We start from the raw sequence: 12,258 nt of genomic DNA, 5'->3' as shown, positions 1-12,258 counted from the left end.
TTCTATTGGTCAGTATATGAATGATAGAGAGATAAGCCAACTCATACTGTTTCTTGTACTTGTATTATTGTCAAATTTTCATTTTTTTCTATTCTAATTGCTGTTTCATTTTCGCAGTTGATATATGTTATTTATTCGCATAGTTGATAAAAAAATATAACAAATTAGTTGTTTATGTTTTTTTTTCTCCGTATTAATTCTTATGTACACCATAATAAAAATGAATATATATATATATATTTGTAATTCTTTTAACAATATATAGTATATATCTTTTTAAACTTGTCAATATTTCATAAGATTTTAGAGTGTTATGTGTAATAATATTTTTTTTAAAAAGGTAGAGAAAAAGAGTAGTTATATACAGGTTGTCATCCATTCAAAGAAAAAGAAGATGTGATCTCTCTTTTATCTTGTCGTGATTTGTGAAACATTCACTTTTGTTTATTAAATCTTAAAATTTTACGTAACCAGAGATGATCACTAAAACTTCAAGCTTCATATCTATTGAAACCTAATCTTTCCTTTCTCTATCATGTCTTCTCTTGACCATAAGATCACACCTGATACCGAATATGAGAAAAAGACATGCCATTTAAATAACAGAGGATTTAACAAAAGAATCGAAAACTCTTCCAAAATATTTAATCCAAATACACACTCGGAAGGCCTTAAAGCCCAAACTTGTTTGGGTAGGGCTCTCTTCCACTTATTAATATATCCATTAATATCAATTAAAAATACGGGGAATTGGGTTGTATAACCCAAAAAAACTATAATTCACAAATTAACCACATTAACCATCAATCAATTATATTCTTTATATTTATGTATAAATGACAGTTTTTGCTCTTGTTATTTTCTTCTCACCACCACCACTACCTCCTACCACCACCAACACCATCACCATCACCTCTTTACCACCATCACCACTAGGGTTCTCAATGTACTATCCTTTAGGATTTAGATTTCTTCCAACCACTATTGCCGGACCACCGCCGGAGAATCGCCGGACCGCCACCAAACTGTCGCTGGGGTACTGCCATCTCACCACCGGACCACCGTCCACCACCACCACCATCCATCCCTATCCACTATTACCTTTAAACCAAAAAACCCAAAATAGTAATTTATCCTACTTTGATCTTACTTTTCTAATTTTTTTGAATAGATTATGGTTATATTATTTATTAATTTTTTTTTTTTTTTGGCTAGTCAGCTAATTCACTCTAAAAATATTATGCACGGAAAGGGAAAAAGAAAAATACACTTGTGATTTGATAATTGGGTAAAACGCGAGTTACAACTAAATATACTACTCGCGGCGCGTGTAGTTTCCGTACAACAGCCGTCTCTGCGAGTCTCTCTGTGACTCTGAGTGTGTGCAGCTCACTCGCTATCATCATTACGGTTATAACAGAACGATATATACATACACACTTATATCGATACATACACTCACTCAACGACAAAATAACAATAAGATCTCTTTTTCTTCTCTGCTTCTCACTCGTCTTCTCCAATTTACTCTTTTTTTTTTCCTTCCTCTGCAGAGTCTCTCTTTCATCACTTTCTCGGAAAAACAAAAAAAAAAAAGTTTTTTTGTTTCTTTCTCATTTACGATACGAAGAAGAGAGACCATGGCGCTCGTGAAATCTGAAACGAAGGCGTTGGGAAATCACCACCAGCAGCAGCAGAAGCATTCTTCAAGGTTTACTTCTTCGCTTTACGTCGGCGATCTTAGCCCAGACGTGACGGAGCAAGATCTCATCCACAAATTCTCCTTGACTGTTCCTGTCTCTTCCGTTCATCTTTGCCGTAACTCCGTCACCGGAAAATCCTTGTGCTACGCTTACGTCAACTTCGATTCTCCTTCCACCGGTAAACAAATTACAAAAGACTTCTTCCTTTCTTTAATCGTTTCGTTTCTTAAATCTCTGTTTTTGGATTTCGAACTCTCTCTCTCTCGTATAATCGTTTCTTCTTTCGTTCTGTAAACCCCAAAAATCTTGCTAAAACCCTAGAAATTTCCCAATTTGTTAGGTCTTGTGAGATTGATGAATCGCTTCTGATTAATCTTTGTTTTGATTATTTGGGTGGTTTAGCATCGAATGCTATGGCGTGCTTAAACCATACTGATTTGAAAGGGAAGGCTATGCGAATCATGTGGTCTCAGAGGGATCTTCAATACCGTCGTACTACTGGGCTTGGAAATCTATACGTTAAGAATCTTGACAGCTCGATCACTAGCATTTGCTTAGAGCGAATGTTTTCCCCCTATGGAGACGTACTCTCTTGCAAAGTCGCTGAAGAGAATGGCAAAAGTAAAGGTTTTGGTTTTGTTCAGTTTCATACAGAGCAATCTGCTGCAGCTGCTCGTTCTGCCCTCCATGGCTCTGTGGTTGATGGCAAGAAACTGTAAGTTACTTGTGGCTTTAAGCATGATTTCTTTATTGATTGATCGAAGGCTAATGATGAATGATTGTGTGATTCTTTCTTTAGGTTCGTAGCCAAGTTCATCAACAAGAATGACAGAGCAGCTATGGCAGGACATCAAGAATCCACAAACGTTTATGTGAAGAACCTTATCGAAACTGTTACAGAGGATTATCTACATACACTGTTTTCTCATTATGGGACAGTCTCAAGTGTTGTGGTTATGAGGGATGGTATGGGAAGATCTAGAGGTTTCGGATTTGTCAACTTCTGCAATCCAGTAAATGCTAAGAGAGCTGTGGGATCTCTCCATGGAAAACCACTTGGTAACTCAACCTTCTTCTTCTGAACCCAATACTTAGTACATTGTCATTAGACCAGAGTTTCTGATTTTAGAACTTTCCTTTTATGATTAGGATCGAAGACTTTGTTTGTTGGAATGGCACTGAGAAGTGATGAAAGGAAGGAGATGCTGAAGCAAAAATACGGGGGCAACTTTATTGCCAAGTCTAACATGGGATGGTCCAATCTGTACGTGAAGAACTTGAGTGAATCAATGAATGAAACAAGACTGCGAGAAATATTTGGAAGCTATGGGCAGATAGTCTCAGCTAAAGTGATGCGTCATGAGAATGGTAGAAGTAAAGGATTCGGCTTTGTGTGTTTCTCTAACTGTGAAGCGTCCAAACAGGCTAAAAGAGAGCTCAATGGTATACTATAACCCCTAATGTATTCTAGCTTATCTTTGCTCTACTACACCTAACTGGTATTTACTGATTCAATTTGCACGACTATTACTCTTGCTTCTTACAGGGTTTACAGTTGATGGAAAACAATTTGTTGTTCGAGTTGCTGAGCGCAAAGAGGATCGACTCAAGATGTTGCAGCAATACTTTCATGGAAAACCACAGCATTACACGCAAGTTCCTCCTGTTCCTTCACCAGCTCAGCTAGTCCTCCCAACTTTGCCCAGCAGCTTTTATGGACAACCACATCATTACACGCAAGTTCCTGTCCCTTCACCAGCTCAGCCAGTCCTCCCATCTGTGCCCAGCAGCTTTCATGGACAACCACATCATTACACGCAAGTTCCTCCTGTCCCTTACGGGGCATCTTATTACTATATGGCGCCTCAGTTACCACAAATGTTTAGCCACCAAAACATCACCACCTGTGTAAGCATTTCTCTGCTTCTTCAAACAAACCCAAAACCTGTCTTCAAATTAAATATCACTCACACTTCCTATTATTATAACTCAGGTTCCAGCTGGCCAGGCTCCTCTCAAGGAGAAAAGATCAGTGCACCTAGTCTACAAACACCCGGTATGCCTTCATTAACACTAACATGTGCTGAATCTTCCATTATCTCCAAGGTTTTTATGTTAAGGTTAAAATGTTTACTCAGTCGAAAGTTTTGATCCCTAAGTTGGTATTTTTCTGCAGGCTTATCCCTTTGCCAAAAATGGTGCCAAACAGAAACTCGTCTTTAAGGGTGAAGGTAACCGAACTTTAGAGGCTGCGACATGCTCAAAAGCAACAACATCTGCTGAGAACCGTAGAGAAGCATCACCCGCTTTGAAAGTAATGTTGTCACCAAAAGTGAAGAAGGCAGAGAAGTCAGGAAAACAAATTGCACTAATTGGAGGGAGCTGCTTAAACATTGGCCCTGCTGCTGTGGCTTGAGATCTCTCACCGCTTAGAATTCCACTGCTTTCATTTTAACCCTTCAATAGCTTTTGCTCATAGAAATTGTACAGATTACAAGAGCTTCGATCTGTAGATCTTTAGATCTACAACTCTTTAGCATTTTAATCATTTTGTTTTTGTGAAAAAGAACATGCAGAGGTAGGTTGTATATAGTTTCTGGTATTCTCAAACTTTTGGTTTTCTTGTAGTAAGTTTCAATACATTTTTAGTAAATAGTGGTGGTTTGATACATAGTTCGAAGAGAAACAAATGTATGGCTCAAGGTTTTACAGAAACAGCAATTTAAAAAGAGAAGATATGACATATACTGAAAGATCTAACATCAACCGATGAGAGAGAAGCCCTGTCCAATTAAAGAACTGGCAAGAATTTCATTGGCAGCTTCAGAGGGATGAACACTGTCCCAGAACACATACTGAGTAGCATTGGGGCATGTCCCCAACGATTTCGGATTGCACAAGAGTGAAGTTGTTTCGACTGTTCCTGTTCCACAACATCCTTTGGTTGCTTCAGTGAATCCTGTTAGACAAAAAAGATGAATAATGTGTCATGGATTATCTAAAGCAGAGCAGCAACAATAAATGTTATAAATATATCAGTCCATTTTTGTGACTTACCGGATTTGGAAGGGTTCTGAACAAGATCATAGAGTGGAGTGAAGATGTCGAAGACAACAATTTTAAGACCAGAATACTGCTTCTGAAGCTTTGAAGCAGCTGCATTAAGCTTCTTGTTGAATTGCTGAGCATCTGTGTTGAGTCTTTGAACACAACCTTTCTCATGGAAACCGAAAAGGGTTCTTGCAGCTGGAAGACACCCCGTTGGAGGCAGAGAAGTCACACCGATCTTCCTTGCTCCAACCCCATACACTTGCTGCAACATTCAATCAAAACTCAAAAATGTCACATCTTGTATTCTTTGCAATTGAAAACAGCGAGGGATAACCAAGGAAAATGTTTTACCTTGATAAATGTAGAGAAGTTATCGATAAGGAAAGATCCGTACTGATCAACAGTGTAGACTTTGTTAAGCAGAGGATTCACATAGTAGTTTTGAACAAAGTCACTGCTTCCTGCACTTAGGAGACAGATTGCTCCGCTTATGATCGAATCAGCCTTTTTACTTCCTGCAATTTTAATGAGCTTGCTCTTGTATTCCTTGAAGTACTCAACTTGCTGATACAACGGGATCGCGTGCTGTCCAAAAAAAGAAAAGAACAAAATCAACAAAAAAAAAGAAACAGATCTAAGAAAACATGTATGAACAGTCACTTACATTGATAAGAGCAGCTTTGTCATCATAACCTGAAGCTGCAGAAGCGAAGTTAGCACCAATGAGAAGGTTCTTTCCTGAAGCTTCAGGACTTAGATAAGCTGGTGGGTACTTAGTGAAGCCTAGAGTCTCAGCTGTGACAGAGTAAAAACACAAAAGACTTCAGTTCCAAAACAACTTAAAGAAGATAGATAACTTGGATTACAAGTAAACAAGCTTTTACCGGTAATATCAGTAGCTAATTTTCCGTTGCAGAAACGGCCGGTGGGTTTGTGGTTAGCGAAATCACGGCCATAAGGAGGGTAATCAGCTCTGAAAATGGTCGGAAGGTAGTTGTTGTTGCCGACATCAACTACAGAGTCTCCGAATGTCATGATCGCAGGAACTAGTTGAGCAAAGGAGATTTGGACTAAAGAGAAGGTAGATACCAATGTGAGAAGCAAAAACAACATCGTGCGACGATCCATGTTTTTGCTTTGGTATGTGTGAATGGTGAAAGATTGCATGTACTTTGGTTTATATATATACATAGACAAAGAGGGTAGGAGTTAGTTTACTTCAATGTTGTTGTGTCAACTCTGAATAGTATACACACTCTCTCTCTTATTCAATATTTCTCCAACCATTTTTTTTTTTTGATTCGTGGAAAAAAACTGAACCAGCCTGTTTTTGCATAATTCAATTTTATTAGGTAATTTTCTTAAATAATCTTTACCTTTTAACGGGAAAAAAGTTGCACATGGATGCCATAAATAGGATCTGGTCTGTGCTTAAAGTAAAGGAAGATGGAGGTTGTGAGATATATATAGCTATGGCTAATAAATGAGGAGCCGAGTAGTTTCACGTCGCTTTAAATAATTGATTAAACAATTAATATTCATATGTATAAAGATTAAAGAAGATATATAGTTATGTATTAGGCTGTTCTGTTTTTTTTTTTCTAATTTCTTTTTCTTTTGGGAGAGAGATTCATTGCTCTATCTACGTCTATGAATCAGCCTCACTGTGTGTAGTGTAGACTTTACGTGGAAGAAATTGAAATAAATTCTAATAAATGCTGGATCTTTTAATTAAAACTAGAAAACATGTGATTTATTTCTCTGCATTATGGATTTTTATTTTTTTCATGCATAAGGTCTGAATATAGCTGACCAAAAAAAAAAAAAAAATTTGAAATTCTGAACACGAAGTAGTTTAGTTATCTGATATCAAAGTCTCATTGTATGAAAACATATGACATGCATGTAAGTGTAACTAAATTAAGAATTGTTATATAATTAGTGTCGTATAGCAAGAGACCAATGAAAAAAATACCGCGTATCACCCAAGAGACCAATGGCAAGTAGTTGATCACGAACTTGTCGCTCTATCCAGTCAATAAGGCAGGCTACATTGTATGAAACTTCGCCGTGACGGCGCCCATTATGCTCACGTTAAACCGCGTAGACAACCGCTTGGAAGACATACCTGATGAGAAACCCATCGACCCTGTGGAGCTGGGGGTTTGAAATGAGCTCAAGCAGTGTTGACTAACCCGTCGTATAACGTGCACCTAGAAGACCTTTGGACAGTGCTGACCACACTTCCGAGACAAAAGAGCAGCTAAAGAACAGGTGATCTCTTATTTCCATAGCAAAATGGCATAAAATACAAGTACCCGCAAGCCACCCGTTCCAAGCCACCATACGCATAACCGTTGAAAGACGATCATGAACTACCAACCATGCACAAAAAGAAAACTTTGGAGTAGCATGACTAAACCAAACACCACGATGCCATGAGACTGTGGCAGAGGTTGTTCGTATATGGTTCCAAGTGTCCCGAGTTGAGAACTTCTGCTTGAAAACATCATTCTTTCCTCGTCACAATAGTTGATCGGGTTTCTCCTGTCGTCGCAGCCATTGAGAATGCAGAGCGTTCTCCAACACGGTTAACTGTTCCGACTGATGCCGTCGTCGCCTACGATTAGTCCAAGCTTTCGAAAGTGAACTGTGGCGGCTGATCCCCAAATCGATAACCCCTCTGTCACCCACAAGATCAATGAAAGGACCCAAGTCTAACCAGTTATCAAACCAAAAAGAAGTACGCTCTCCAGTCCCAACCTCCACTTTACAAAACGTTTTTGCCAGGTCCCAATATTTTAGAAGTTTTTTCCATATCCATGAGTCCAAACTGGTTGTACTATTAGCTGACCAGAATGAAGTTTGTCTTAGGAGATTAGTTGAAGGCCATTCCACCCTAAAAAGAGTTACCATGGGACACTAACCGCCAGATCAACCGTAAACAACTCACCAAATTTGCTTCTTTCAAAGATCGTAAACCGAGACCCCCTTCACTGTTAGGCCATCTGAATTGGGGGAACACTTTGGGTGTTCTAAGCCTTTTTAAAATCAAAAATATAGAGAACAGTGGGTGAAGAACATGTTGTTGGTTCTTGATGTAGAACTGATTTTGGGCCAGTTCTTGGGTGACGTGGCAACTCGTGAATGGATACAATTTTTTGCAAAGGAGAAAACATTTATTTGTTTGGAGGAAGTTTTGTTTGTTTTTTTTTTATTTATATCGTTAATGTTTTTTTGTTTCATAAAAATTTGGTATTGTATTTTGAATTTTAGTATAAGTTTTTTAAGTTTGCAATTTAAATGTTATTTTTTGAAGTTTTTAAAATTGTAATATGTTTGTTTGTTTTTTTTTTAATTTATATCTTTAATGTTTTTTTGTTTCATAAAAATTTGGTATTGTATTTTGAATTTTAGTATAAGTTTTTTAAGTTTGCAATTTAAATGTTATTTTTTAAAGTCTTTTAAATTGTAATATGTTTAAGATTATTATATTATTAAATCTTATGATCTTAAACATGTTCTTCCAATAACTAATTTCTTAACAAAAAATCTAAGCTAATGATCTTACATTATTTTCATAATATTTTTACTTTAAAACCATCCAAAAATATTCTCCCAATGAAATGCCTACAAACAACCTCCCAGAATACCTTAGCCTTTTTAGTACTCATCTATGTTCCGAACCAAAGAAAAGCAAAGTAGTTTTTAACTTAAAATAGTTTGCATCTAAGCCTTTTATTATTATTTTTAATTTTAATTTCTTTTTATGAACAGTTCTAGTGGAGACTAGTAGAATCTAATCTATAATTACAAATTGTCTGTCATGATGAGATAAAATAGGTTAAAGTATTTAGGTCGCGAACGAGGCTGTCTAGAACAAACCGAATAAGGTAAAGCATTACTTTATTTTTATTTTTCCAACAATGTAATTTGCATTCATTAGAGAATCGACTAAATGCATTCTTTTTGCCCACACTTTTCTGTATCCCGTTATTATTGGTTGCCAAAATGCTACGAATACGAGGTAATCGTAAATATATAAACTGTTTCTTTACATAGAAGAAAAAGTAAATATAAACTCTTAAAAAAAGAAATACCATTTAAGGATGAAGAAAACATAGAGAAAATTTGGACCGTTTATTGATTGATACAAATATAAAATGTCCAAGATCTTCTTTATAACGTACATTGTAATATATAGATACTAAAAAATAAAGAGGAACTATTTTATTATATAGTATATTATTTCTACAAAATTCGACGACGATTCCTCATTTATCTCTCTTGCTCTCGCTCTTTTCTTTACTTTGGCCTACGTGCTGTCTCCTTTGGCCCCGCCTGCCTTGCCAACTGTTCATTACAAAACTTAATTAACTTCAGCAAATACATACACTACTACTATAACAAAAGTGATCAATGTGATTAATTCAATCCCATGATTATGTGATTCATTCAGGTGTAAAAAAAAGTGATCAGTGGCTTGCCTGGAAGTAATGTTCAAGCTTCTTTCTCAACGTTGAGTGTTCTTTCTTTAGTTGCTGAAATGTCCTCAAGCATCTGTGGATCGGTGGCAATTTAAAAGAAAACTAATTAGGGAGTCGAAAATCAAATAAAGCAAAAGTTTAAGGTTCCGTGGATTGCTTCAATTTTGTACTCCTTATTTTTATTTGTTTTCAGTTTGACCCCATAACTTTTGTAGTCCGTCATAAACGAGGACATGTAGGTGTAAGTTTAAAAGACGAACGTACCCTTCAGCGTTTCCAGCTCTGCAGTATTCTCTAAACTTTGTGCATTCAGCTTTCACCTTACTTGCCCCAATACTACAAATAAAAAAAGAAAGGAAAAAATTTGTAACATTATGTCAATACAAGCATTGCTAATTAATTAACTACGATCCTAAAGAAAATTTTATTCAAGTATATTTTGTCATGGAACGATAATGAGAATGGAAGTACGTAATTTTACCAGTTTAATTAACTACTAAAATCTTTGCATTTTTTTCTTAAATACTTCAGTTTTTTTCTTAGGATAGTGTTTGATTTTATCAGAATTACAATGGAAATTACCTTGTGCTGCTTCCCTTAAACTGATGCATGTAACTATCTAGCCGATTGAAATCAAATGATCCTCTTTCCCTGCATTGTTAAAATAAATTAGAAAAATCGAAACAAATTACGCAAAAATAGTAAGAATTTAAAAAAACTACTCACAAAGCTTGGTCAATGTTATTGATTAATCGAGCTGAATCTTTGAAGTATAATGCGGAAACTTCTTCAACAAAATTAGGGTTTGCATCATCTTGGAGCTCTTCTAACTCCATGAATTGTTCGTCGAGATATCCCTGCATGCATTTTCCCCATATTAGCTTTTGATTCATTCATTTTTCATTTTTCTTAGTTAAATTAATAAGGTCATGAAAAGGATTTAGATTTTTTCTTATTTTAATAAAAAATAAATTCATAACTAGTAAGAATATAAATAAATACAAAAACACCACGAAAGAAAATTTAAAGAAACCTGATCAAAGAGGGACTGCTTAATGAGTGCCACCTGCCTCTGCATTTTTGATTAAATTTGGAGAAAACTTAACAATAAGTGAGAGAACTAATAATTCGTTTTTATCTTAGGTAATTCGTGTGGCAATGCAATACTGAAACGGTGGAGATCTGAGATATATATAGGGGAAAGATAGAATATAAAATAATTTCATATTACACATCAAAAAAGAGAAAGTAGAAAAGAGAAGAGAATATTTATAAAAATGATGGGAACCTGCAACGTAAGGGGCATGAATTATGTATTCTCATACTTCAAAAAAAAATTATAGAAAGGAAACGTGTATTCGGTTTTATCAGCTTATTTCGATAACAAGTAGATGCATTTATCAATATATTTTTGTTATATTTTATAACATATATCCTAGATGTAATTTAATGAAATATGTCTTAATATAAGTTATTATATATGTATATTGTATAGTAATGTTTATGTTTTATATTAGTGAATTCAATATAAGTTGTTTATTTATAATAAGTAGTGTCCATGAAGAATATAAACAAACTACTGTGGATGATCGATATATCTATTGCCCAACAAAATGATTGAAGTGCTTCTACAATCTAAATAAATTAATCAAGGGATCTCATGCATGAATGGAGTGTAGACGAATATATCTAATATTATTAAATACTTACATCAGAAACAGGTAAATTTCGAATTAGAACCTAAAAGCTAAACGTTGTTACTGTATGAAACACATCTTTTTGGAAATGGTAGCAAAATATATATACTAATAAAATGTATTTGGACAAGAATTTTTCTGAAAGTGAAAAAGAAAAGTTCTAATTTAAAAATGGTATACAGTTCAAGAGAAATATATTCTCAACAAATAAAATGACCGTTTCTGTCTTGGTTAATTACTCAATATTTTATACATGTTTTCACAAAGTTGTCTCTAATATTAATATATTTGTTGGATATTTTTTAAGGTTTTGATTTCCATAGTACCATGTTTAGTCACAATAAATATGAATAGAATTGGGCAACAAGAAAGGATGGTTTATTTAAAAAAAAAAAAATGGTAGAATTGATTACTTTATTTCAATTTTTTTTAGCTACAAAATTTTAAATCAGTGAACATGGATGACCAGAGAAAAAACAAGATATATATATATATATATATATATATATATATATAATAATTTCATGAAGTTATTATTCTCACATTTTCTTAAACTAAATGGACATTTACATATATAGTACACATAATTATGCAAGTTTTAAATTGGATAAAGTTGATGTTAAAGGACAAATATCATATAAATTCAGTTGATTAATCAAGAAGTTAATTATAACAAAGACATCGACATAGCTAAAAGAAAGAAAATTTATCTAGGAAAAATGACACCCACACCCACTTTCTCCTAAAGTATTAACACTTACACCCACTTTCTACTATCCATATACTTTTCTTATGTCAAATTACAACTTACACCCTCTAACTAAACTAACCTTCTCTTTCTACCTTTTTTTTTCCTTCTCATCTCTCTCTCTAACTTTTCTCTTTCTTTTCTAATATTTTTTTTCTTCAACATTTATTTTTCATTTTCATTACTAAATTTTAAGTTTAGTAACTTTAGTTGGTGATAAACATACTAAATTTTAAGTTTAGTAACTTTAGTTGTTGACAAACAAAAAAAAGTTAACCTTATACCCTAAATATTAAATCCTAACACCACATAGACACTAAATCCATATAAGCCCAAAAACGTAAACCTTATACCCTAAATCTTAAATCCTAAACCCTAAACCATACACCTTGAACCCTAAATCCTAAACCATGAATTAAAAATATAGACACATCATCCACATACCTAAACCTAAACTTTTAACCTTAACCCCTAAATCCTACACCTTGAACCTTAGACAATACAACTTGAACTCAAAACATAGACATTGAATCTATATACCATCTAAAGTCTAAACCCTAAACTATGGTGAT

The 12,258-nt window shown here is 34.7% G+C and overlaps 3 protein-coding genes across 3 annotated transcripts; 1 reads left to right on the top strand and 2 right to left on the bottom strand.

Moving 5' to 3' along the window:
- LOC104765476 (polyadenylate-binding protein 6-like) lies at nucleotides 1,468–4,372 on the top strand. Its single transcript, XM_010489192.1, has 7 exons — nucleotides 1,468–1,881; nucleotides 2,106–2,418; nucleotides 2,503–2,762; nucleotides 2,853–3,146; nucleotides 3,250–3,611; nucleotides 3,697–3,759; nucleotides 3,880–4,372. Exons 1-7 carry the CDS (start codon nucleotides 1,641–1,643, stop codon nucleotides 4,117–4,119), a joined length of 1,773 nt encoding a protein of 590 aa, XP_010487494.1. The 5' UTR covers nucleotides 1,468–1,640; the 3' UTR covers nucleotides 4,120–4,372.
- On the bottom strand, nucleotides 4,306–5,926 carry LOC104765477 (GDSL esterase/lipase APG-like). The gene is made up of 5 exons (XM_010489193.1): nucleotides 5,639–5,926; nucleotides 5,419–5,549; nucleotides 5,106–5,339; nucleotides 4,761–5,016; nucleotides 4,306–4,662 (listed from the first exon to the last, which is right to left on the bottom strand). The coding sequence occupies exons 1-5, from the start codon at nucleotides 5,919–5,921 to the stop codon at nucleotides 4,466–4,468; spliced, it is 1,101 nt and encodes a 366-aa protein (XP_010487495.1). The 5' UTR covers nucleotides 5,922–5,926; the 3' UTR covers nucleotides 4,306–4,465.
- LOC104765475 (histidine-containing phosphotransfer protein 4) lies at nucleotides 8,841–10,325 on the bottom strand. The gene is made up of 6 exons (XM_010489190.2): nucleotides 10,275–10,325; nucleotides 9,968–10,098; nucleotides 9,824–9,892; nucleotides 9,506–9,577; nucleotides 9,242–9,314; nucleotides 8,841–9,107 (listed from the first exon to the last, which is right to left on the bottom strand). Exons 1-6 carry the CDS (start codon nucleotides 10,317–10,319, stop codon nucleotides 9,060–9,062), a joined length of 438 nt encoding a protein of 145 aa, XP_010487492.1. The 5' UTR covers nucleotides 10,320–10,325; the 3' UTR covers nucleotides 8,841–9,059.

The sequence above is a fragment of the Camelina sativa genome, chromosome 19, assembly GCF_000633955.1.
Source record: "Camelina sativa cultivar DH55 chromosome 19, Cs, whole genome shotgun sequence".
Classification (NCBI taxonomy): domain Eukaryota; kingdom Viridiplantae; phylum Streptophyta; class Magnoliopsida; order Brassicales; family Brassicaceae; genus Camelina; species Camelina sativa.
The sequence above is the reverse complement of the archived record's forward strand: the minus strand, read 5'-3'. Positions and strand labels throughout refer to the sequence as shown.

What these genes read in the sequence shown, in the direction of transcription:
- LOC104765476 (XM_010489192.1), top strand. Translation starts at nt 1,641, where the DNA reads ATGGCGCTCGTGAAATCTGAAACGAAGGCGTTGGGAAATCACCACCAG. An exon ending in CTTCGATTCTCCTTCCACCG is followed by an intron (nt 1,882 to 2,105) that starts GTAAACAAATTA and finishes TGGGTGGTTTAG; the next exon opens with CATCGAATGCTATGGCGTGC. An exon ending in TCTCCATGGAAAACCACTTG is followed by an intron (nt 2,763 to 2,852) that starts GTAACTCAACCT and finishes TTTTATGATTAG; the next exon opens with GATCGAAGACTTTGTTTGTT.
- LOC104765477 (XM_010489193.1), bottom strand. Translation starts at nt 5,921, where the DNA reads ATGCAATCTTTCACCATTCACACATACCAAAGCAAAAACATGGATCGT. An exon ending in ATTAGCTACTGATATTACCG is followed by an intron (nt 5,550 to 5,638) that starts GTAAAAGCTTGT and finishes ACTCTGTCACAG; the next exon opens with CTGAGACTCTAGGCTTCACT. An exon ending in ACTTCTCTACATTTATCAAG is followed by an intron (nt 5,017 to 5,105) that starts GTAAAACATTTT and finishes TGAATGTTGCAG; the next exon opens with CAAGTGTATGGGGTTGGAGC.
- LOC104765475 (XM_010489190.2), bottom strand. Translation starts at nt 10,319, where the DNA reads ATGCAGAGGCAGGTGGCACTCATTAAGCAGTCCCTCTTTGATCAG. An exon ending in AATAACATTGACCAAGCTTT is followed by an intron (nt 9,893 to 9,967) that starts GTGAGTAGTTTT and finishes TTAACAATGCAG; the next exon opens with GGAAAGAGGATCATTTGATT. An exon ending in AGAGCTGGAAACGCTGAAGG is followed by an intron (nt 9,315 to 9,505) that starts GTACGTTCGTCT and finishes ACCGATCCACAG; the next exon opens with ATGCTTGAGGACATTTCAGC.